Source organism: Glandiceps talaboti, chromosome 6, assembly GCF_964340395.1.
Source record: "Glandiceps talaboti chromosome 6, keGlaTala1.1, whole genome shotgun sequence".
NCBI lineage: Eukaryota > Metazoa > Hemichordata > Enteropneusta > Spengelidae > Glandiceps > Glandiceps talaboti.
The window spans coordinates 17,897,468-17,924,710 of NC_135554.1; the positions used below are offsets into that span (position 1 = coordinate 17,897,468).

A 27,243-nucleotide genomic window follows, 5' to 3' on the forward strand; every position below is an offset into this window, starting at 1 on the left:
AGCCATTTTTGTTGAAGTGTATGACATCTTGCGATGTTACAATGCATTGTGCTTGAGGCTAAAAAATTAGAAAAATGTGTAAGCTATTATACAATTCATGTGAAGTAAACAACATGATTTACCAAGGGCTCTTTTCAATGTTTATTAATTATATCATGTTGAATTTTGTACATCATGTTGTAGCTTTCTGAATGTTTCAAATACATTAAATGTTGTGTAGTGGGTATAGAAACTCTTCTGTTGTAATGTATTTCATCTTAAGCTTTTGCAAAGTGTGACTTTCAAAAATAAAAAAATTGTGTGCAAGGTACACAAGTCATGTGAAAATAAAATACACCCCAGAGAATTTTTTTCTTTCAAGCTTTCAATGGATATAGAAACTGTGTAACCTTGTTATACATTTTTCACTTCAACTACACATTATGATTTTTTTTAGCATTTCTGCACTCGTTCATGGCGTTTTGTGTTTCTAGGCTACCCCATACTGATATTTATGGTATAAATACAGAACTCTGGAGTCTTTAATTTTAGCTGGGTTATGTTTTATACTAGTTTCAGTTGAGGACTGATCAAAGATTGCTGATAAGTTGCCCAACTCTTGGACTACACTCAAAAAATGACTGTATTTCTTTCCTTGCATTTGCTCTGTATTGACAAATACAATGCTCTTATTTTGGATCGCTTTCATTACAACACTACAGTCAAATTTATCTAGTAGAAGGCAGGCTGCTTTAATATCCAATATTACAGAAGTTTTATTTCTAATCCATACAGGTGCATTTCAAATAAGGATTAAAATCTACGTGCGAAAGACATTTGTCTGGCAGAACTACAGAAAAGTTGGTCCAGAACAAAAGAAATGATCCAATGTTAACCGTATGTCCCTGTTCATTAGGTTTGTCCTGAGCACTCTGTTTTTCTCCTGCTTCAACTACACTAGGGCTCTAGGATGTTTCTCTGTGCTTACCATTCAACAAATTTTTGAATTTATTTGGATGAATAAAGATTTAAAATATAAATAACACACTTACACGAACCTTGGATTGAAACTTTCAAATTGACACCCAGACCTTTGTTTAAGTTGTACACAGTTATGAGCTAGGTTGTGCCAGGTTATATTACACTTAGAATATTGTAAAAGGTTAGATGAACTATAGCATGGTTTTCAGTCAGAATTATCTACAGCTGTGCGTAGCCTTGAAAATTACCATAGGATTCTTATTACTATAATTGTGCTTTTGTCTAGAGTCTGACATCAATTTTTCTTGTGTGTACCACCTGCAAGCACGATTGTGAAGCCACCATCATATTCATATTCATATTCAGTTTCAAAAGTTCACCTCTAGGCTCAATCTGAATATGATGATGGCTTCACACGTTCATCATCAGATTCGAAGTCTTCCGAATGGGCACGAACGCGAGTTCAAATCACACAAATCCATCATTGGCAGTTTGAAATCATGCGATTGTGATTACTTCTCACTTGAATTGCATGGATTTGCATGCTCCTTTTTTATTTTTGCCAGAGTATCCAATTTGCACCATGAATTACTGTTGTCGTGGACCATAATATGGAGCATGCAAATCCATGCAATTCAAGTGAAAAGTAATCACAATCGCATGATTTTAACCTGCCAATGATGGTTTTATGTGATTTGACGAACTCGCATTCGTACCCATTCGGAAGACTTCAAATCTGATGATGAACGTGTGAAGCCATCATCATATTCAGATTGAGCTTAGAGGTGAACTTTTGAAACTGAATATGAATATGATGGTGGCTTCACACTCGTCCTGCAAGCAACCACCAGGGGGCAGGATTTCTTCAAAAGGTCAATTTTGATAAGGATAACGCTTGGTTCCCATTATGCTTTCGATTTCAAAATAGTCACCCCCATCAAAAACTCCCTATTTGTACCCCAGAGATTTATGTTATACATGTAACTTTTACTAATTTAAAACCAAATTGTTCAATGAGTAAATGTTACACAAACATAGAAGGGAAAGTTATTAACTAACAAACTCTAAAAGTTAGCCTGAAAGATCCAGGTGTTCCTTCTGCTTTACCGTATATAGCACTCTCTCATGCCTGGACAACTACTGTCATAATTAGCAGAGTCATCAAATACATGTTGTAATCTAATCTAATATAGATATGTATGATGCATATTAAATGACTACTGTTGTCACGGGTAGTGAATGGTTACATAAACGGACTAATGGATGGACCTTCCAGACTATATAAAATTCTAAGGATTCTGTTTAAAAAAACAGGTATGCCTGTGGATGTGGAGGTTGTATCATCATTTGTTAGTCTGACATTTCACAATGAAGTGATGCACGATTTAATCGAGATGGCAGAAGGCTTGATTTAATACAAATCAATTCAATCCATTGAGGTGCAAATCCAAATGTCACCAGAAACATCGGTGAGAATCACAATAAAGGTCTTCTTACACATGGGTGACGTGATCTGCATGCAGCACCCTGCAAGCTGCCAACTTGAGAAGAAGAAAGATTAAAAGAATACAAATTGAAAGACGAGAAGTTCAGGCTGTTGCCGACAGAGTAGGGTTTCCGTAAATCCTGCAATCACACATCATCATGGAAGCGTTCTCATCCTATTGCACCTACAAGGTTGCAATTTAATCTTAGGTTTTCATACTCAAGTGATGAATACAATCTGCATGTAGGTGCAAATCTTATAGCCTCCAAACTTTTCAGGTGATTCTCTTCTCCAGTACGCTGTAAGATAAGAACATGATAACTGAGCGTTTGTAATGAAAGATTCTTGCAATATGTCAGTCAGACTTAAAAAGAACAGGCACTAATCACCTACATATTAATATTTATACTCGATGTAAATGTCAGAATTTTTTTTTTCAAGAAAGTAAAATCTGTTCTCCAGGTATTGTATGGGGATTGGTACACAGGATATGGAAATCTATGCAAGGGTTTATCAGATTTCTCCCCACTTTGACGCCATAGTTCCCAGTCAAAACTATGGAACAACTTCAAAATATACATTAGGTTATTCAAGATTTATGAACTGTGTTACCATGGTTCACCACCAAAACTTAGCATGTTACAAATTACATGTATATTAAAATCTTGACTAGGTTTACAAGATCCCCCCCCCCCATCCCCACCTCCATCCACTGTGTTGCTATGGTTCCTTGTCAGATCTATATTACATGGTATGGAAATCTAACTACGGTTTACTGGTTATCCCCTCTGTGTGTTCCTATCATGGTTTCCTCCAAAACTATTATAACAAGATTCAAAATCCCTAGAAAGCAAGTATTACCAGATTTCTCTCCTCTGGCGTGGCGTTCCCAAGCCATAACAAAATCACTGTATATTTTATATATCTCTCTCATTTCTTGGATTCTTTTCAATTCAGTACACTGTTTTAGCCAAACAAATTAGTCAGGTATTTTCAAGAATTGCAAACAGGTTCTGAAAATTAAAAAAAAAAACCCACTAATACAGGCTTCTATTGGAGCCAGTGAAATAAAAAAAGATTGATCATGGTAAGTGACATTTTCAAAAAAAAAAAAGGTTTTATAATTGTTTCATATGGAAGTGAATATTAGAAGGAGAAAGACTGCAATGGTCATAATTACGTAATTTATTGTAAATTTAGATTTACAAAATTAACATTGTTTAATATACTCATTTTTTTTCCAAATTGATATAAAACTTGAGAATTGAAATCTGTTTAAATTCAGTGTAGATTAATTGGAATAAAATTGAATTAAGCTTTCAAAATTGCCAATAATTCATCTGTTAATTCGTTTATTAGTGAATTATCATTTTGTAGCTCTATGAATATTTTTAAGTTTCATTTTCAAAGGTTAACACTGCATTAGCTGTAACTACATATTTTGCATCATACTCATTAAGAATTAATAGAGACTGCTATAAACAACCACTTAATTCTGGTGAAATTAATTACAAACCCCATTCTGGTGAAATAGCTCTTAAAATGATAGTTCTATGAATGTGAATATTTTTTAAGTTTCACTTCGAGACAAAGATTAACACTGCATTAGCTGTAACTACAGTTGTTGCATCATACTCATTAAGAATTAATAGAAACTGCAAAATACAACTTTGTATTCTGAAGAAATTAATTACCGTTGAAACCCCATGCTGGTGAAATAGCACTTAAAATGATAAACTGTTAATATGTAGGTTTCATTTGCAATTTTAATATATATGGTAATAAATCCTACACTGAGGTATGGGCCTTGCACTGCTTTCACAACAAAGTGATAATATATGTTTGTAACATGTGACACCATATTTTGCCATATTTTTCATAAAACAAAACAAAAATTAAAAAGGTGTGTGTTTTCGAAAACGGCCTGAGAAAATAGGGTAGGTAAGTCAGGATTTTATTGTCTCTTTTTAATTGTTTTTATCTTTGAAAAATATTGCTTTGACTTGCAAAACCAAGCAAAATGTCGGTCACAATACCCCTTCTGTGATAATTTTGATGAAATATGTAAGGGCATTATTGAGGAAAGAAATTAGACATGCATAAACGTCAAGAAGACAAAAAAAAAGTCTTATCTCTTTGTTTGAAATGTTTTGGTTTGGGGTCTAAACTAGGGTCGGTCAGGTTGTCAGAAACACACGTTTGCTTTTTATTTTGCCTTACTCATTTAGTATTACATGTACCTGTATATTTATGTTAATCTGTGACTTGACATAACTGTAAAATCACCCAGTAGAATTTAATAGCAATTTTTGGGTGCTCCAAAAACTAATCCATTGAATGATGTCTTCAGGTTACTTCCAAACAGTTAGAGTGGATGTGACAGTTATTTAAACATGGTTCAATACATTGATTAACAGATTGCAATTCTTCATCAAATGAAACAAACGTAATATAATAGAACCCCATGACATGTGAGTGTGAATATTGCATACTCGGGGTATTTGCACATGTGCTTGCAGTGTTCTCTGTGCCCATACGTTCACAAGGTTAGCAAGTGAAATGCAAGTGAAATGCAGCAGAAAACACTGCAAGCACAAGTGTCAATACCCCAGAGTAACCACACTCGATGAAACTCATGTGGCATGGACTTCTCTTAGTAAATTACATATGTTTATTGGAAATGGCAAATTCCCATAAAAAATTATAAAAATCATACAGCGTGATCACATCATTTCGTGTGTAGCAAACAACTGTCCTCATTTGCATATCATATGTATGCTGGTATGCAATAATGTTTTGGTATTGCATTGCAGTGAAAATACCACTAGTATGCGTGCACACCAGTGCAAGTAATCTCTGGTACAAATGTAATGATAATACAGAGAAAACTGGCAGATGTGAATTATGCCCCTTTAAAGTGGAACAAACTGAGTTTATAACCTTTGCACTCAAGTGAAAATACTTATGTCATTGTAGAAATTGTCAATTGTATGATATGGAGTTTCTGTACATTTTTTGATACGTATAGTAAATTATGTCATGGAATCATTTCAAGTTCATATCTTAGTACCATGTTTGAGTGAAGCTAGTTGAAAGTGATGGTTAAGTATACCTCAGTAAGTTGAATATTGTGAGTATCGTTTAATATGTAGAAAAAATGACAGCCCCCAAAACCTACAAACTCAGCTTGTGCCCCTTTAAGCTTGTGAACTGTTTATGAACCACATATGCACCAAGTTGGTAGCAAGCAGCACATGTTTTGAAAAGGAATAATAATTTCATTTTGTTCTTTTGTCATGCAGATTTTATACCAATTGGTGGCTTTACAAGTGAATCACAGCAGACTTTGTTCCAGGATTTCCTTCTGAGAGCCAACAGATATAATACTCTACAGATATTTGATAACAGTTCAGGTCTTACCAAGAAAATTATATTGGTTGAAGTAAGTGTTTTAAAACTATCACTTTTTGTAAACAAAAAAAATGATTTGGGCACTAACTATACTAATTTACTTGAATTGGTGAATTTCTCATATACAGATGAATGTGAAACATGATTACATGTAGTCAGTTTAACCAATTGTCTTTTCAACTTGTAAAGTTTCATCATGTGTACCACTGAACTGGAAGTGTTCTTTACTCTCCCCACTTTCATATCATTTACACACACACACACACACACACACACACACACACACATTGACACAACATTTGTAGACCACACAAGTCAAACAGATTTATATGTTTGTATTAATTAATTGATTAATTCTGTTGTTTTTTCATTTTTTTTTTTTTTGGGTGGGGGGGTGTACTTTTTTCTAATTTCTTTCTGGGTTTTTCATTTTTTTCATTTTTTCATTTTTTTTCTTCCTGTTACACCACAGGATATGCCAAATGTTTTCTTCAGGGATTCCTATAGTTTTCATGATATTTTAAGGAAATACTCTGCGACTGGGAGATGTCCACTGGTATTTATTGTCAGTGATAGTTTTGGTGGAGAATCTGCTATTAGAGATCTATTTCCTAAAGATTTACAGCAGTCAATAGGTGTGGAGAATATCAGGTACAGTTTAAAGTCATTTTCATACTTGAGTATTTTATTAGCTGTCAATAGGTGTGGAGAACATCAGGTACAGTTTAAAGTCATTTTCGTACTTGAGTATTTTAATAGCTGTCAATAGGTGTGGAGAATATCAGGTACAGTATAAAGTCATTTACATACTTGAGTATTTTAATAGCAGTCAATAGGTGTGGAGAAAATCAGGTACAGTATAAAGTCATTTACAAATGGGGAGAAGTTACAGACAAAAGGAATACCAGTAATAGAATTAGAAATGTGAAGAGTAAATCTGCCAAGTGTCATGTTCATACTTTGATATTCATAGCTGTCACTGAGTAGAGAAAAGCAGAGGAAACATTGTTTTAGAGATAGCAAACATTCTTCTCCTGGGCTTCTTGATAATGAGTTGTTGTTATTTGACCAGAAAATTCGTATTTTTGACATTCTTACACAGCTGAACTCAAGACTTCCACAAGACATACTTTAAAGTAGACAAATAGTAAAAAATATCTTTCTAATCATGTAACAATGACCAGTTTCAGTAAACTTTCCAACTTTGAACATTTAACAACCAGGAATGTTGTGCATGTCAACCCCCAGGGGCGGTACCAGTGGTCAGCTCTGGTAGGGATGTGTGGCCAGTGCTGGAAACCCCAGACCCCATTTTAGACCCACTTTGACCAAAAATCATTCCCCAATTTTAGACCATTACAGGTGTTTAAAAGCTGAAAGTTTAGACAAAATACATTTTCCTTAGGAGGCAACATTGTGGGGCAATAAATGGCAGTTATAATTTGGTAGGACAATGGACCACAATTAAACCAAGCAAAATCGAAAATAATGCAAAGTAGACCTTGTTTCAGACTCTTCAGCTCGATAAAAACAGACCACAGACCAAAGGGAGGCACATATACATATATTCAAATAAGGGGAGTAGCCCCTCCCCCTCCAGAGGGATGAACCTAAACATAATTATATATTGTTGTCTCTATCCTTTGCAGCTTTAATCCTGTAGCGCCTACAAGTTTGATGAAAACTTTAACCAAGATATCTCAGAATGAAGCCAATCAGGTGAGTTGTTATATCTATAAGGACAAGAATTCTAAGTCTAACTCTCTAATTGGTTTATTGTTGTCACAAATGGCTTGTTGAAGAGATCTTTGTGACAGAGGCCCCTCAGCTTTGAATAATCCTCACTTATTCATGCCCTTCAAAATGACATTAAAAAAATACCTTTCTTTCCAGGAGCCAAAATTAACCTTTTTCTTTTGTAATCTCAGTGGGCTTCCTAATTTCAAAGTTTGTACACCCAAAGGTGGTGACCAGTAGTCCCTTATTTTATTCCTGAACTGAAAATCAAAGACAAAATGTTCCTAAATCTTCTCTCCTCAAAATCTTTGCACAATTAGTGGTAGCCCAAATGGACTACCAGCTGCAAATTGGTAGTCCCATGACACGAATTGGTAGTCTGTGGATGCGAGACTACCTTTAATTTTGAGCCCCTGTCTTCTTACTCTCAAATATAATCAGTTTAAGAACTATTTGGAAAATATCAAATGAGTTGAAAACCAGTCATACCAGTTTGATTTTAAAACACAAATAAATGGGTCTCACTTTTAAAAAGGCCCTGTGTGATAGCCGCCATATTTGACAGCAGATGCTTATTAGGGATATTCAAAATATTTGTACCTTGTGTTGTATAATATTATCTAACTGTATATAAAATTGACACCATTATTTTACAAGCAGATGAGTCAAATCCTGTAGTTTGGCAGTAAGCCTATAAATTTGCTGGGGGCAATTTCCTGCTTTTGCTTTTCCCTGGATGGAGAGGGTAGGATAACAGTCAGACTTGAGTCCTTGTATTCCATCTGCCAACAAGTGTATGATAGTAGTTCTGACTTGTAAACTTACACTTACCTGTGTTTTTGTAATGGATAGTATTAGTTACAATAAATGCAAATCTGTGCAAATTTTACGATCATCCACCCTCTGCTAAAGTAACTGGGGTTCCCAAACTGATTTGGAGGGTTGACTATTTCAGATGTTAACAAATTAGAGACAGTTGTCAACACCATACTCAAAATATGTGGTACTGAATGTAACAAACATGAAATTGTTGTATGGAAATCAAGAATTCAATAAAGCTACAGAAATTACCAAAGACCCTTCCCACATGTTAGCTCACCATTTTGAAATGCTTTCCTTGGGTCGCAGTTATAAAACATCGTCCTGAAGAACACGTCATGATCTACTCAGTTATGCACCCTCTGCCATCAGAATACTTAATGTGTGTTGTTGTAACCTACAGCAATTCTCCATGCTGTGTCATACATAATGTGTTGTTGTTGTTGTTGTTGTTGTTGTTGTTGTTGTTGTTGTAACCTACAGCAATTACATGTCATACATGATGTGTGTTGTTGTTGTTGTTGTTGTTGTAACCTACAGCAATTCTCTATGTTGTGTCATACATGATGTGTGTTGTTGTTGTTGTTGTTGTTGTTGTTGTTGTAACCTACAGCAATTCTCCATGCTGTGTCACACATAATGTGTTGTTGTTGTTGTAACCAGTTACCTACAGCAATTCTCCACGCTGTGTCATACATGATGTGTGTTGTTGTTGTTGTTGTAACCTTAGCAATTCTCCATGCTGTGTCACACATAATGTGTTGTTGTTGTTGTAACCAGTTACCCACAGCAATTCTCCACGCTGTGTCATACATAATGTGTTGTTGTTGTTGTAACCTACAGCAATTCTCCATGCTGTGTCATACATGATGAGCGTTGTTGTTGTAATCTACAGCAATTCTCCATGCTGTGTCATACATGATGGGCGTTGTTGTTGTAATCTACAGCAATTCTCCATGCTGTGTCATACATGATGGGCGTTGTTGTTGTAATCTACAGCAATTCTCCATGCTGTGTCATACATGATGGGCGTTGTTGTTGTAATCTACAGCAATTCTCCATGCTGTGTCATACACGATGTGTGTTGTTGTAACCTACAGCAATTCTCCATGCTGTGTCATACATGATGTGTGTTGTTGTAACCTACAGCAATTCTCCATGCTGTGTCATACATGATGGGCATTATTGTTGTGTTGTTGTTGTTGTTGTTGTTGTTGTTGTAACCTACAGCAATTCTCCATGCTGTGTCATACATGATGTGTGTTGTTGTAACCTACAGCAATTCTCCATGCTGTGTCATACATGATGGGCATTATTGTTGTGTTGTTGTTGTTGTTGTTGTTGTTGTTGTAACCTACAGCAATTCTCCATGCTGTGTCATACATAATGTGTTGTTGTTGTTGTAACCAGTTACCTACAGCAATTCTCCACGCTGTGTCATACATGATGGGCGTTGTTGTTGTAACCTACAGCAATTCTCCATGCTAGCACATCTTGGGCACACGTAGGTGGAGTATTTTGGTTTGAGATGTGTTTTTTCACTCCAGATTTCAAAATGTCATGCCCAGAAGCCAATCAAGTATTCCTTTGAGTTGTAACACAATGGCTTAGGAGATCTCATAGGATTGGAACTTCAGTTTTAAAATATTTATGTTTTAGACAAATCCACAAAAAGCTGTCATACAATCTCAGATTTGTAAAAAAAAAAAAAAAAAAAATAGAAAATATAATGTCAGACCAATCCCTTGGGATATCATACAGGCTAAGGTAGAAGTTGTCCACTTGTAGTTGATTTGGGTTATTACCCAAAACTATGCCTAGAATTGTGCTTTTTTATTATTTTACTTTAAAAGAAACATTGTCTGAAAAAGGGGAACAGATGCTTACTGGGTTTAAAATTCACCGGCTGTTGTCAGATAACATTTAGCCTACCTGTAGTCTTGAAGGACTAACTCTGTTTCAGCTATCCGAACTGCCAGTTTGATTTTTTGAAATTTCGCTCATCCGCCAAGTCTACAAACAGTTTTCAGATATGGTAGTATCACCATGGTATTTACATTGAAATTCACATGACCAGCGTGAAAGGAATAGACACAACTGTGATATACCCCTGTATATAAACAATTACATTCTTTGGAAAGTCCAATTCAAACAATCATGGCAAAGTGTGCTATCTGATACACAAGAGGTTGTAAAATAGATGTCTTGTGTTCAATCTGAGTCTAAGGTTCAAACCATTGTATTGTAACATTGTCTATATAAAATAGTGTGCTTAGTAACAGTCAGCCTAGATATTGGCAGCTTGTATTTTACAACCTCCTATTATCAGATACCACACTTGGCATGGATTGTTTGGATTGAACTTTCCAAAGTCGAGAGTGTCATTTTTTATATACAGGGGTCTTATCAATTGAGTTTATTTTAGTTGTGTCTATTCCTTTCAACACTGGTCATGTGAATTTCATCATAAGCCACGCTCTACCAAAACCACATGTGCAAAATATTGAACATAGAATAGAGTTGGGGAATCTGTTTCCCATTTATGATGACACCTAATTATGGATTCAGCATGTGACCTGATTGTGCAATTGAAATATGTCTAATTATGTATTCGACCAATCAGATTCTGTGTAGGGATGCCATTGTAGACGAGTAGACCTAAAGAGTGTTTGTAGACTTGGAGATCAAGCGAAATTTCAAAAAATCAAAATAGCGGTTTAATAGGATAGCTGAAATGGTGCAGCAATGTTAGTCCTTCAAGACAACAGATAGGCTAGATGATGTCAGAGAGCTTTGCCTTGTGATTGGAACAATGAAGAGAGTGGAGCTGTCAAATGCACACATAAGTACCTTGTTCAATGGTTATCACAAACTAAATCATTGAATATATTTCATGACAAGAAAGTATGCAATTGTGTGTTTTTGAATGGCTAAGTCCTTGGGCAAGATTTGAACCATGAGTGTGCCTCAGTCAACCCAGCTGTATAATTGGGGACCTGGTAGGATAGAGGTTGCAATGTGAATGCTTTAATCCTATGCGCTTATACTATAGTGGCTGCAATGGATTGTACACTCCCTAGGGAATTGAGGAAGTGAAGGGCCCTTGTGCCGCTATAGATCCGTGCCAGGAGTAATAATTGTAAAGTGCTTTGAGCACAGAATGAGAAAGTGCTATATAAAGACCAACATTATTATTATTATTATTATTGTCATTATCATGATGGACTTAGACATATCTAAGTGGCGACTGAGCCTTTGCAGTTTTAACTTGTAATGTAGTTGTAGGTTTGAAGACAATTAGCACCTTTCTAGTCATAGCTGTGGGTAGTCCAAATCAAGTACAGCTCAGGCTTTGATTCTAAGCTATCAAGAGTCTTAAACTATCCCGTGTACATGTATGTGAAGAATTGTTCATCATTGAAAATATAAAAACATAGGTCCAATCGTGATCAAATTTGTTGAGACAAGAGTTATTATTTCACTGGATTAAAGAAATGTAATTGCATACTTTCATGTCATTTGGCATACAAAGACATTTATATGGCAAGGCAGTTTTACGACAACGACACTCTGATGTTAAACTATACTCAATTGGATATGACTATCACAAGTTGTAGAGTAGTAAAACAGTATCTTTTATGGTGTCCCCAAAGGTCAAAGTCGTAAAGTTGTCTCTAATTTGTCATTACTCCCCCTAGACATGTCATGTTACATGCTGTTCTATGAAATGGAGATAAAAGTTTTCCAGGTGTCTGTGTCGTTAATTATTAGGTGAAGGAATAGTGTAATTACTTCTGTTTTATGATGCTATTAAACATGTTTTAATGAGCACTTGCAAATTGATCAGGTCTGTCTGTTACTACGGATGTAATGATATACAGAGACAGTTATAAAAAAAATTACTATGCACTATTTGTACTAATAACACTGTTCTCGTTACATAATCTAATTTTGAATTGGATTCGATTCACCTGTCCCCACTTGTGGTTAATTCATAATATTAAAGTTGGCTTTAACTGATCAGTTGAATGTGTCTGTGTGAAAACAACTTAAGGTCAAATACTGCCTTACCAATTGCATTGGCATTGGGTCGCAACATTACTTAGGGTGTATATATAGATTGGAAATTGTTCAAATGTAAATGATTGCACCACAGTGAGGGTCAAAATATATATAAAAGACCCAAAAAATTAAACTCAGACAGATTGGTCTGAAATTAGGTGAGATGCTCTTAGGGATGTATAGATAAAGATTTGTCTGTGACATGATGATCCCATCAGTGATGTGCAAATTAGGTCTAATATGTGATTTTCTTGGTCAGAAATAATGAATTCCGAAACTACTGGGCAAATTGGGCCGAAAGGTGGTTGGGATGTTTCTGGAGATGTGTAGATGAAGAATTATTCAGGACATATATGGGTGTGAACCCCAAATGATATATATAGCATGTTTTGATAAAACTATTTGTGTTAATTACTGTAAACATCTATGCTTGAATCAGGTATTGAAGTAACAGACAGATGTGTGTGTGTGCGTGTGTGCGCGTGTGTGTGTGTGTGTGTGTGTGTGTGTGTGTGTGTGTGTGTGTGTGTGTGTGTGTGTGTGTGTGTGGTAATCAGGTCTTTTAGAATGCAATGAAAATACTATTTGGTCTGGTGGCATTTTTTTTTCTGGGGTTTAGCACAACTGAACTGGGCAGGAATACTCATAGACATACATAGTAATAAGCATGTAGTATGAAGTTATGCTTTGTGCCATCAGAGATGCTGATGTTGGAACAAAAACTAGTGAACATGTGAATGATCAAACAATGTATGTGTATGTTCCTTGTATGCTTTCCCAGAGATCTGCTATGCTATGAAACATAAAATCATGAAATCCTCCTGTTTACTCAAGTGTTACTGTAAACAATGTATGTGTGTACAGAGGATTTTCTGTCTAGAAAATGTGGTATAGTGTGTTATGATACAACTACCTGCATCATACACTGTATGTTTTATTTACCCTTTGAAATAACAGAGACAAGTGTTTGTGATGGACAGCTGTGTTTGAATATAGAGTGACTGCCCTTGTATTCAGCATGGACATTATTTAGGATGCTCATTTGAAAAATTGTTTGAATCAAAATGATTACATCATAGATGTGCAGTTAGGGTCAAACTTTAATTTTTGCTATAAAAAAATTAAATCCCAAAATTAATGGGTAGATTAGCCTGAAATTTGGCAAGGATGTATCTAAGGGTATATTGTTGGTAATGTGTTCAGTCAAATGATTCGACAAGTTGTTGCTGTGCTGCCATACTCTGAGTGACTGCTAATAATCAAAACATGCCTAGCCGTCACTGTAATGATTGTTTCCGAACACACAGCGTTCTTTTACACATGTTTTGTTATCGGCTTCAGGCACTCCCATACAATACCAGTAAGCAGCCATGACCAAATTTTAGCCCCAAACGGACCCAAAAATCAATTCAACTGGATATATTGCACCATACTATGTGTATATTGCTACACAAATATGTTTACCCACTGGCATTTCAATACTGTTCAGTGTGTATGACATTATGATTAAGTCATTTTATCTAACAAAAGAGTTTCAAAAAAGTGATCCAGTTGTGGTGAAGTGCGGCTTTAAGAGTTATCATTACTTGAGAATTTAACATAGAATTGATGATGATGTGCATTAAGTTTGTCATTTTGTATCCCAGGGACACAAGACGTTCACCATGCCATCCAAAGACACACTAGAAGAGTTAGTGTCAGTGAGTGCAGGTGATATCAGAGGTGCTATTAATGCTTTGCAGTTTACATGCCTTCAAGGTAAGCACATTCAATATGTCTTTTGATTGGGTGTTAATTAGTTTGTGTGTCTGTCTGTCTCTGTCTGTCTGTCTGTCCGTCTGTCTGTCTGTCTCCTCAGGTTCTTCAGAGTTTAAAAAGTCTGAACCATGGGGGGGGGGGGACCCCTCTCACACCACCACACAACAGTTGCCACATGCTTCACATGCAAAATTCTGCCAATTGAAACATTTTTTTCATTCTGTCATTTAAATTTTCTACCTCCATGTAAGATGTGAGAAGGCCATTCATAGATCATATTGTAGGGTTCAAACCTAAGTAGGTATGTGTGACATACTGGGCTAAACATTTAATTTTCAACTTTCAAATTGTAAAGTATGATTACATATATCTCAAGTAGAATAATGTGAATAAATTACATATTATGGATACTCATTTTTAGTATTTAGGCAATTAAAATCAGCCCCTGCATCAGGATTTCAATTATGCACACTACATGTAGTATTGTGCCATTCAAGCCAAAAAGGAAAAACAAATATCTTATATAGTAAGTGAGAGTTGTAAGCTATATATTTACTCAAGAATGCAGAATCTCCATGAGATAGGCTAAAACACATTTGATTGATTGGCGCCCTCTAGTGCTGATAGAGAAGCGAATATTGATCAATATGAAGACCCCTCTCTGTAAAATATATTAGTTATTTTCAATCTCAAACACACGTTCATTAAAATCTTACAAAGAAATCGTTGTAGTATTAGAAAAGACTTGTTCTGTTTTATATATGGTATACATCAAATTAGTTAATGTTTCATGTGCCACATAATTTGTGTGATTAAAATATGTGTCCGAATACAATGTACATAGAGTTTGAGAACATGTAATAATTGGAGTTCAGCCATATCAGGTCAAATGACCATAGATAGTTTTTACTAGATTATAATGCAGATAACTTTCTCTTTCAGATCCTAGTGTTGCTTCATACTTTGCAAGTATTGCAAAACCGTCATTTACAAAAAAGAAGAGTTTTTCTGGGAAACCACAGAAGTCATTGCCTACAGCCAAGAGGAAAGACTCCAGACATAAAGATGAGAGTGGTAGTCATGGTAACATGCCAGCGATTGGCGGAAGAGACCATTCCATGTTTTTGTTCAGAGCCCTTGGGAAGATCCTGTATTGTAAACGTATGTAGTTGAAAACATATGTTAAAAATTCAAATTCCTCATTGTTTGTTCTGAATACGCTGTATTCCAGTTACTGAAGTTCCTGCCATTTCTCAGGTAACCACCACAAGAGGCGTACCAGATTTGGCAAAGTGACTGAGGGATAAAATTTTTGTCATGACCACCGGTTGTATGGCATTGCACAAAGCAGTGAATGATATGTGTGCCAAAGGACTCTCTTTTTTAAACAGAGCATTACAATAGTGGTTAGGCATGTTTTGAATACTGGAAGTTCTTAATAAAATAGTATTGTGGGAACAACATACATATCTCCTGTCATTACATTACATTACATTACATTACAATAATGATCTGACCTTCACTTCCTGCCACCAAACACCTTGTGAACAGCACTCCTAGTGGCCAAACCATGAAATCTTTTATCTTTCCTATAAGCGGAACATGCCATTTAGCCTAGACCAGGGTCATTTGATTCATTAAAGTTAACAGAATATGAGCATAATGCCATTTTATTGTCTTTGCCTGTGATCATGAAACTTTAGCAACCATCATCTCAGCATTTGGTTGGCTGTGGTTGTGGTCCTTATGTTTGGATCTGTCAACTATCTAATCACATTGGCTTATACCATAGACTTTCATGTCCTTATGAACAAATACACTCCCTCTACCCCACAAAAAAAATAAACAAAAAAACCCAGCAATTTTCCCCATATTTTGACACTTATATTTTCCCTCCAACTATTGACAAGTGACTAAACTTTCTGTTTGATTAGAATTTGCTCAAGACATTTGTACAACAAATTCATCTCCAACTATTAAATAGCATGTTGTAATCTAGTAATCTCTATGTTCTGTATTCAGGAGATCCTAAGGAAGAAGATAAACCAGCATTACCACCGCACTTAGCCAGACATGAAAGAGATCCACTCAATTTTGTACCAGAGGTAAGGATAGACTATGAAGTTTTCAGTGTCAAAGTGATTTGAGAGTCAGACCATTTTAGAAATTATTCCTCTGCCAAGGAAAATTCAAGTGAACTAAGGGGCCTTGTCACTACAAGTCCCTAGATGAGTAGTGACAAATAGTGGAAAATGTTATTATACCACCATAAGACTAATTTATGAAAAAAATCAGGGAAAACTAATGCAGATTTAGAGCATTTTGACTCAGAATTCGAAGACTGCAGAAACAGTGATGTGGATGTGAGTTGTTGTGATATGTAGAGTGATCAGAGTGTAAAAAACCCAAATTTTCATTTCAGCGTGTTCAACCTAGCCTGTATTTTAGTTCAGTATATAAGACTAGTAATTCAAAAACATTATAGTGTAAGTATTTCAAGGTTGTATTTTTGTGTCTGCAGTGTGTGTGTGTGTGTGTGTGTGTGTGTGTGTGTGTGTGTGTGTGTGTGTGTGTGTGTGTGTGTGTGTGTGTGTGTGACACTGTGTACATTGGCAGGTTCAAAATATGTAACATAATACAATTTTTTTTTAATGAGTTGATCATTTTTATGTCTATTTTATTTTCCAGGATGTGGTTGAAAGAACACACCTTAGCAGTGAATATTTCACTTCTTACTTGCATCAAAATTATTTAGATTTTTATACAGATATAGAAGACATTGTAGATGCCAGTCACTACTTGAGTGATGCTGATCATCTAACTATCGACTGGGCTGTAAGTAGAATTTATCAGCTGTATCGTTGTGTTCAGTGTTATCTCCTATGTTTTGTCCACTGTGAATATTTTCATGGCCCACAAGGGAAACACATGGCACCATTGTTAATGTAAAATCAATAAATGAAAATTGACATTGAAAATATATTAGAGTTTTTACTTGTCAATCAAGTCACAGGAAGTTATGTGGTTATATTTAAGGCAAAACCCTTAATTATTCTCCATGGATATGGTGAAAATCAGAAAATCAATTTTTATGATCTCGCTGTAGTTTATAGCTGTAATGGAATTCACTAGGGCCATGTGATGTTTATGGTGTGGTGATTTTATTGCACTTACGCTATATAGGTTGAACTTGATTTGTTGCAGAGTGAAAGTCATGCCACTCAGATATTCAATACTGTGATGTTTATAGTTATCAACTTTGCATTTCTCCTGATATGAGTTAGTTGAAACAATTAGGTGGTGTTGAATATAACGATCACTATCAAAAATGCCCCCCCCCCATCCCCTCCCCTATTTCAAGTAGTATCATATAATTTTGTGTAGTCCCTTTCCATTTTATTCACTATAACTATATTTCATGTTACTTGTCTGTCATAGAGTACAGTTCATGTGTCGCTGTTAGAGGTGTTGTTGTGTTTATGTTTACAGAGTTTGTCGTATCTGAGAGTGTGTAGTTCATGTGTCGCAGTTAGAGGTGTTGTTGTCTTTCTCTTCATAGAGTCAGTCATCCCTCAGAGAGTACAGTTCATGTGTAGCAGCTAGAGGTTTTATTCACTGTAACAATAACACTGTTGTTTTGTTTCTCTGTTCTTAGAGTCGGTCGTCCCTCAGAGAGTACAGTTCATGTGTTGCAGCTAGAGGTGTTATTCACTGTAACAGTGCCAGAGGTAGAAGTGGTAGTACCAGTGGTGGGGGAGGTTGGAAACCATTGCACAAACCACAATGGTTTGAGGTTAACAGAAAAGTAAGTTTGAATACTTATACAACAATCTTTATCATTTCACACTTCAATTGTACTTTGTTGTACTGTTTATTTTACAACAGTTTGCCAAATAGTATGAACACTTTGCTGAGACACGTACATATTTTTTAAGAGATCCTTATCAAAGCTGACCAGTCATCCCCACTGAGTGACACAATAGCAGTGCACACAGGCATGTACTAAGACATACACAAAGCAACTGAAATTTTGATGAAGCCACACAACATTACTCGACATGTAATCCATGAAATACTGTAATTCAACTTTCTTAATATTTCATATCGTTTCTGACAGTATCGTGATGGCGCCCTCACAGCCAAACATTTATTTAGTGGTCATTGTTGGACTCCAACAGATTTACAGACCCAGTTACTGCCATATTTAGCATTGATAAATGTACCACTCAATAATCCAGGTAAGACATGTCAGCGATTGTCACATAAATTTGTTTTATGAGAATGAGGAAGGGAGAACTGGGGAGGGGGATGGGGGTTGCTGCATATTTCAGTCAGTAGTTATGCTAAATTATGAAACGGTCTAAGAACTGCTATACTAGGTAGGTCATAGATGACACTGAAGATTAAACAAAAAGAAGTACTTTATGACTGTTTTATAGCAAAGATGCTAGCACACCCAGGTGAGTACTTAGGACATAAAATTATGTTATGTATGTATGTCTGAGCCTGTCCCTGAAGGCAATAGTTGTGAGTAGATGTTATCAGTGCAGTATGTGTCACATCTGTACAGGAATGATAAACACACAGTTTGCAGTTATGGTGGAAGTCATCCGACTGGTGTAGATGTCAAAATTTCAATTGGTATTAGCAGATATAGTATAAGTTATCAGAATAACACTGTTGGTAGTAGTGTGACACACACACATATACACATACAGATACATACATACATACATACATACATACATACATACATACATACATACATACATACATACATACATACATATACACATACACATACATACATACATACATACATACATACATACATACATACATACATACATACATATACACATACATACATACATACATACATACATACATACATACATACATACATACAGACAGACAGACAGACAGACAGACACACACACACAGATTCACATACATTCATGTACACTAACACAAAAAACACACTTTGAAACACAAACAAAGGAACAACCCATTTTAGACTGCTTTCAACCATAAATATATACTCATTTTATGCCATATAGCTCTCAAGCATAGGACATTACATTAATTATAATCTTTTGCAAGAGCCACCTTTGTTGATCATATCTGCCTGAACATGACTTGAATGATACAAGTAACTGCTTGCTAACCAGATGACATTTCAACTGTAATAGCGCCCTCTCCAGTCCATCCAACCATCCTACAGAGTGACACCTCCACCCTATAGCATATTTGACCTGAAATAGAACTGTGTGTACAACTATGGTGAAATTTCAAAAGACTTGCATTATTCAGGTTCCTGTCTTTAAGATATTGTCAGGAATGTTCATCATTTCACTAAACTGTAAATGTATGACTCTTTTTTTACTTTCAGGACAAATATCATTTATTCAAGAAGTATGTAAGTTTACACGACATCCAACAAGGTACGTCTGTTTTCAGTAACCTGTATATTCTTTTCAGATATGAAGTCATTCATTGTTAACATGACTGAACTATAATGTAAGATGTATGGCAATCTGGCAGTCTGAAGAATTATCAGGAAAATGTTCATTTGTGTACAGTTGTAAATTGTATCCATTTATTTTCCACAGGACATGGCATGAAAAACTTGATGAGAAGGATGTCGGCAGTCTGAAAGAAGACAATGATGATGATAATGTGGTGTTGCCTGCAGCAGCCAATAAAAACACAGAAGAAGAAGGCATTGGCCAATCAGATTTTACTACCCCAGGTGGTCCAAGTGGGGATGAGGAAATCATCATAGAGGACTTTGATGATTGATAGTAGCAATACACAGATATCGGCCATAAGAGCCAATGAAAATGTTACTAAGAGAGAATTGGCCAATCAGAATTTGATGTGCCAGGTGGTCAGAGTGATGATAAAGAAATCATCAAGATGACTCTGAGACTGATAGATTTGATATAGCATTGCCGCTGAAATAACACCCATCAGAGTTCAATGAAAATGTTAAGAAAAAGGAATTGGTCAATCAGGTACAAACCCAGATGGTCAACGAAAGTTTTGTAAACTCGTGATAGAGAACTTTTATGACAAATGGAGAATTGGAAATAGCATTGACACTGAAATAGTGCTAAGCACCAATGAAAATGTTAAGATGAAAAATTGGCCAATCAGATAATACTAACCCAGATGGTTGAAAGAAAAGAATTGGCCAATCATATATTACTCCAGGTGGTCAGAGAGATGTCCTACTCTTTACAGGTATTGCAGCAAGCTGTCATAAAGTGTAAGGACACTCCTGTCAGACTCAGTGGTCAGCCTGGCAAACATCAGACTAGACCACATGTGACAGGAGAGCTAGACACTATACTGAAAAAAAAGACACTGCAAATGCATACGTATTGATATAAACTTACAAATAAATCAGATTGTCTTCAAGTCAAAACTAACTGGCTGGATATGTGATTATGCTCCCCTTAGTTACTGTCATGCCTATAATGGTAACCATTTCAAACTGGGAATCAGTTTGGAAAATGTATGATAGTTACCCAGAGTAACAAAATATACGACAGTGACCCCTGTAGCAAAATATACAATAATGACCCAGTGTAGCAGTGTCACCGATCCAGGTAGTAAACAATCTAAGTAAGAACTGGTAGATAATCAGAGATTATTTTCAAATTGTTTTGTTTTGCTGTTTTATAACTGCATATTTCTAATCAGTGCACCCCAGGGTAATAAATATTTCCTCAAAAAGTTGGTATCAGCATGTATAATGGATATGCACAATGGTTAGTATATGTAGTGTCAGCCATGGTGAACTCTCAGTGAAGTATAGAGGCAGGGTGCTGTACGAACTATACAGAGGAAAACTTTTCTTTCTTTTTAAGAAGTTTCATATTGGGTACAACTATAGCCTGAAAGATCCAGATGTTGTTTCTGTTTTTTTTTTTGCAATATGCTTAACAGTAAGTTACATACAAAGTGAACCAAGAACTGGATCTTTGAGACAAGTACAATCAGAGAAATACTTTAGAAACATGTTTGTTTTCATACCTTCCCATTTGTTTGAAGGATTTCTGTAGTACTAGTTGTATAGAGAGTCTAAAATATTATTAAAAACGAGGCTTCCAGATACTCTAAAATAAAAGATTTTTTTTTCACACAAAGTGTGTATGAGTACTTTGTAAGCTAAATCACATAGGATATGTTGTTGTTGTTGTTGTTGTTGTTTGATTGTTTGCTTGTTTGCTTGTTTGCTTGTTGTGTTTGTTTTTGTAAACATTACTAAGCCTGGGGCCCTGTGATCTATTGAGTTGTCCCGCTGTTGATAACAAATAAAACTCAAATGCTAAAAAGACATGAGAAAATTTACTCCAGACGGGTTTCTATTTAAATTTTAAAGAGATATGATGAAGTAGAAGACAGAAAATTCAGGATGGGCAGATCATGAGAGGGCATGGTTGTATTACATGTATCTACAGTCACGGCAACTTTCTATAGTGTCATAAACTAGAAGCAAAATCTCTGGACATATACATGTGCTACCTCATTCTTGCACAGTAATGGAAGTGTCATTTCTAAGTGCAAACACCTGGTGCTGACGGTAATTTTTGAATATTCGTAAATACCAAATAAGTCTGCTTTCACAAAAAATTGTTGGGGGGGGGGGGGGGATTTGTGGGGGGTACTTGAAAACATATGCATAGGGTATCTGAAAATATAATGTGGGTCATATGGGGTACCTGAAAAATGAATTGACTTCATGACTCCTCATACATGGGAAACTTAACCTTTTTATAGTTGGTCAGCCTTTTTCAACAATAACAACAACAAAAACACCAAAGTTGTTAACAAATTAATACATGTAACAACAATTGAATGATTTTAAAATCCTTCAAATCGCACATACGAAATAATACATCAATGTCAGAGTTGAATGGTACTTGTGTTTTTTGGTCCAAAAAATACCAGTATCTTAAATGTGTAGAAAGTTGAGCGTATCCAGGACCAGAATCACTGTAAATTAGCCATTTCCTCTGCTATGTGCAAAAATCAGTTTCAGTAAACATGTCAAAATGCATTTAGAGCAAAAACTCTCCGATTCCAATGATTGCATGCACTATCACAACACAAGGAATATATTTCATATTCATCAGCTCTTTCCATCACACAGCTTTTACTAAATGGTATACTGATATGCTATACCTTATTGCATGCTTCAAATTTCCATTTCCACTTTACTGAAAATATTTCTGAAAATCCTTCCATTGTCCTAAGTGATAGTGTTTATTTTTTTAGTGTTTTTTTACTCCAGGTCTGAACTGTTACATGTAATATAATTATGTGCCATCTGCCTTTGGTTGACCCTCTGTACTTATCGACTTTTACTTTAGTGTGTTAAACTTATGTTATCAGTACCATTGCCTTGGGTTTTGTGTATCTACTTCTACAAAGTACAGTGAATAAAATAACTAACTATGTATGTATGTATGTATGTATGTATGTATGTATGTATGTATGTATGTATGTGTGTGTGTGTGTCTGTCTGTATGTATGTATGTATGTATGTATGTATGTATGTATGTATGTATGTATGTATCCAGTGCTGCCTCACAACTTCAAAATTTTGGGCTATGGCATGGCATGGGGTTTGACAAAAATTCTCCCGAACCCCCCCCCCCCCCCCCAACAAGTTTTTGTGAAAGCACCCTAACGCCATTATTTTGTAGCATGACCATCCTTTAATAGAATATTAGCTCACAAGTGGCTGATTAAAAGGTATTTGCTGACTTTTCGCTACTGATTCATAGTTGGACCTATATCTTGTCGGGCGAGAGAAGTGCGCCCTCCCTCGCTGTCCTCAAAAAATGATCAACCTAGTGGGTAAATAATTATAAGATTTGTCATTGAGTTGGGTGGTCTAAAATGGCTGCCAGGGAAAAGTGAAATTGATGCGGAATTTGTAATTCTCATCGAAAAAATTGATATTTTGTCCATTTACGTCTGTATTCTGAGCGTGGCACATACGTTCTTGAGGTCTTCGTGGTTACTGGGGAATTATTTCTCCGAAAACATGGATGTACCCTCCCTTTTCACCTGTGATATATGTCCGAAAACGTTTCGTACAAAACAGACGCTGCTTCGCCATGTCAGAATACACAAGTACGGTAAGCAGTTTCGTTGCTGCTATTGTGAGAAATCGTACACCAGGCGATATCTGTTAACAGATCACAAGGTACGTTGTCATGGAGTTGAAAAGGCACCTCAGGTTCCAATCTGGCTGCCAAAAACCAAAGCTAATGTTATCAAACGAAAATACTTCCGACCTAGTGCTGCCTCACAACTCCAAATGTTTTGTCCAGACAGAAGTATTGGGCAGAACAACGACAATGGAGAAGACGTCTACCCTGGCGAAACATCTCCGCAGGTTATCCAAGAAGACACGCCCAGCATGATAATTTCGAACGTACAGTCGCTAAGCGAGCCACCTATATTACAGGGACCGGGAGCAAGTCGACGAAATATTGAAACAGTAGCGGATGTAGATACAAAATCTTCACAAGGTCACGAACTTGAAAGCAATGGCATGTCATCTGCTACATACCTTGTACACGAATTTCACGACCAAAATGTAGATCACCAAGACAACAACTGTGATATGCCGCATCCAGTTTCCATGGAGATGGTCAACATCCAGAGTGATCACCATAGAGACAGTAATCACAGTAACAGAGATAGAGCCAAGGCAAGCAATTACCAACATAGTACAGAGACTGGTGCTGATGCCATGTCTACGACAGACACTGAGGAATGTAGTAAACTAGAACGACTTCTCACTGAAAGCTTCTCATCAAATCAAACCAGTGCGAACACTGAAAGAGATTCACCAGGGCGAGTCAGTACGGCGAGTTCTGTAACAGATGCAAAAATACACATACATGTACCTACAGTACCAAGACACACCCAGACATCACCTAGAGCCTCAAGTGATAAAGATATCTCATCACAACAACAACATGGTGCCAACTGTCAGGGAGGCTGTATTACAACAAAATGGTCATGTGACTTCTGTGGGATACACTTCACAGATCAAGTGCTGTATTTCCTTCACTCTGGCTTTCATGCCCGAAACAACCCATTTCAGTGCAATAGCTGTGGTCATACAAGTCAGAATAAGTATGAATTCAACACACATATTTATAGTCAAAAACACTATTGAAATATAAGAATGACTGAATACTACTCACATTTATCATCAAAAATAGTGCAATCCCATGTTTCCTGTATACAACTCATTCATAGCATTGATCGCATATAAAATCAATATATCATGCAATGATGATATTGGGCTAATTGTCAGATATTCAGAGAGTGTAGACTTGATTTGCATATCAGTCAATAAAATTTTCATACTTAGTTTGGTAGGAACCAGATTACAACTTGAATGATGTCATAGTCAATATTGTTGCCATCGTGTTTCCTGAACTCATTGTAGCTTTGATTGTATATAAAATCAATATATCATGTAACAATGATATTGGGCTAATTCTCATATTCAGAGGGTGTATACCTGATTTGCATATCTGTTGATGAAATTTGCATACTAAGTCCATGCTAAATATGGTAGGAACCAGAATACAGCTTGAATGATAGTCAACATATTTATTATATATGAGCCTTCCTTGCGATAGACATGATGTGAACCAAAGTTTTGGTAGACAGAAACTAATATATTTTCATTGCTGTGTTTAAATGTATCACATATTCTGTGGAACACAGAGTAGAATGAATTTGTTATTATATGATGTTTATAAAATGTATACAGATTTCCATGGTGTTTATACTTCTACAAACTTGAACTTGAAATTGTAATCAGTTTAGACAGCAAAAGTCTTGTTAGCACTGATCACTTCTCAAGTGTGGAGAAAGATTTAGAGAGTGAATGTTGAGTCTTTCAGTCTACAATCAATTCTACTGAAAGGAACATATACGATTAACATAATCACCCAGGTACTTTCATATTATATGTTATCAGTTTCTGTTGGTCTGTAAGAAGTGTTCAAAAGACCTAGAAGTTTCTGTTTTCATTGTACGATAAAAGTGTTCATCAGCACACACAAATGCAAGTTGTTATTAATATTATGTACGTGATTGTTTTGTATTTTTGTCAGGTTTACCTTGAAGAAACTTATCCATATTTAACATATTTCTAAGTTATATAGGGAAAGATATGTTGTATACGTCTTTATGAACTCCTGTATCAGGTATAAATATCTGTTCTTTATTTCAGACCTATTGTTAGGTATAATATTATATTATATATGTATATAAAGTTTTTGTGATGTGATACCTATTGTTTTAGAATGTATGATACATCGTGTCATTCCACCCTCACTGGCCGTGTGAGGGCGCCCCATCACAATGCATCTCACAGACAACAGTTTCAATGAATATTCAGAAAGAGTAAATGTATCCATGTCAATATTCGCACAAAAGTGAGATTTTGTTTTTACTGTAATTATGATAACAATTTTGGGATCAAAACATAAATATTGATAAAACTTTTGCCTTCAGCAGCACATGTGAGCTGAACTAGAATAAGAGAGTAATAGTGTGCTTGATAACAAAGTATGGAGCCCAATATGTACAATCTACACAATGGCATTTGGAAGCGGCTTTTAGCCAGGAACTCAGATAAGTAAAATGCTAACGAAACAGAATCGGCGCATGTTAACACTTAATTTTTTACATCAGTCAGAGTGCATGTATAATTATACCAGTTTAATGTTTATTCATGTCACTGACAACCACAACTAAACATTTGAATCATCTCAGTAACCATGATAATAATGCTACTTGTGAAAACCTCAGAAAACATCAAACCCGTTCTCCAACCTTAGAATAAGATTTAGAAAAGTTTGGAGAATAGGGAAAAGCAAAAACACCTTGAAACCCTCTAGGCATACAAATGTACAGATAGGGTTCTATTTATGGATCTTTTTGTCAGTTCTACTGTACTGATAGCTATCCGAGTTATTCTCTAGCATAAAGGGGAACGACACTCCGAGAAATAGATGAGAAATAGATGTATTTTCATAAACTTTCGGTTGCGGAGAATCATTTCATGATTTCACATCATATTATAAATTTTGTGCAATTGCCAAGAAATACCAAATTGAAACTATTTCACCTCTATTGTTCTCACACTGGTCCACCATTGCATCATGGCACTTACATGTAGCAGACATACATATGTATTAGATGCACACTGAATATTCATGACTCATGCATGCTTATTACCTTTAGATAAATAGTCATGATATGAATATTCGGTGTGCATCTAGTATGTATGCATATGTGTTTTTAAGTCCTATGAGGCAACTGGGGGGTCATTTGAGAGGTGAAAAAGAGTTACAGTTTGGTGTTTCTTAGCAATTTCACATTATGTATGTCACACTTTTTGTGATGTGAAATCATGAAATGACTCCAGAATCCACAGTTTATAAAAAACACATCTATTTCCTGGAGTGGCATGCCCCTTGAAATGTAAATGTAAAGCTGTTCTACCCTAAGCAGTGTACTGAAGGTAGGATGCCGGCATTTATTTACTTTCAATGAAAGTGGTACCAGCAACAAAATCATGTAAATAAACTCTATTGTTAAGCAGTACAATGATATCAAATTATGTATTTCAAAAATGCAGGTAATTGTGACTGTAATACTGTTGATTGTGTCAGTACTATTACTTTGTACCAGTGGTGAGCACTGCCTATTAATGTAGGAATGATTTTTTTTTTAAATGAACTATTTGCAGAAGTACATCCAGTCATTTATTACTGTTCAGTCTGCATTGACAAGACTTGCCTTCAGTAAAATTGAAACTGGATGGGCTCCACAAAACTCAACTCAAAAGATGTCAAAATTTCTGACTTACTTTTGCTCTGGTATTAAACTAAGCGTCATCGGGTCAGCATTGCTTTTCAAAGACAAATGATGTATTTGTAGTAGTACTTTAGCTTTGT

At 35.8% G+C, this 27,243-nt stretch overlaps 2 protein-coding genes across 2 annotated transcripts in view; both read left to right on the forward strand.

Annotated features, from left to right (window-relative positions):
* LOC144436920 (cell cycle checkpoint protein RAD17-like) overlaps positions 1-21,279 on the forward strand; it is a 32,674-nt gene extending 11,395 nt beyond the window's left edge. Inside the window, exons 5-15 of the mRNA XM_078125786.1 lie at positions 5,749-5,888; positions 6,330-6,508; positions 7,507-7,576; positions 14,122-14,233; positions 15,176-15,394; positions 16,256-16,338; positions 16,922-17,068; positions 17,889-18,038; positions 18,351-18,471; positions 19,626-19,677; positions 19,846-21,279. Coding sequence (XP_077981912.1) covers positions 5,749-5,888; positions 6,330-6,508; positions 7,507-7,576; positions 14,122-14,233; positions 15,176-15,394; positions 16,256-16,338; positions 16,922-17,068; positions 17,889-18,038; positions 18,351-18,471; positions 19,626-19,677; positions 19,846-20,035 — 1,463 coding nt within the window. The 3' untranslated portion in view covers positions 20,036-21,279. The remainder of the gene's footprint in view (positions 1-5,748; positions 5,889-6,329; positions 6,509-7,506; positions 7,577-14,121; positions 14,234-15,175; positions 15,395-16,255; positions 16,339-16,921; positions 17,069-17,888; positions 18,039-18,350; positions 18,472-19,625; positions 19,678-19,845) is intronic.
* A 3,598-nt stretch (positions 21,280-24,877) lies between these two features.
* The window catches only part of LOC144436772 (U6 snRNA-associated Sm-like protein LSm4), a 134,802-nt gene continuing 132,436 nt past the window's right edge, over positions 24,878-27,243 (forward strand). The window contains exon 1 of the mRNA XM_078125633.1: positions 24,878-24,881. Coding sequence (XP_077981759.1) covers positions 24,880-24,881 — 2 coding nt within the window. The 5' untranslated portion in view covers positions 24,878-24,879. The remainder of the gene's footprint in view (positions 24,882-27,243) is intronic.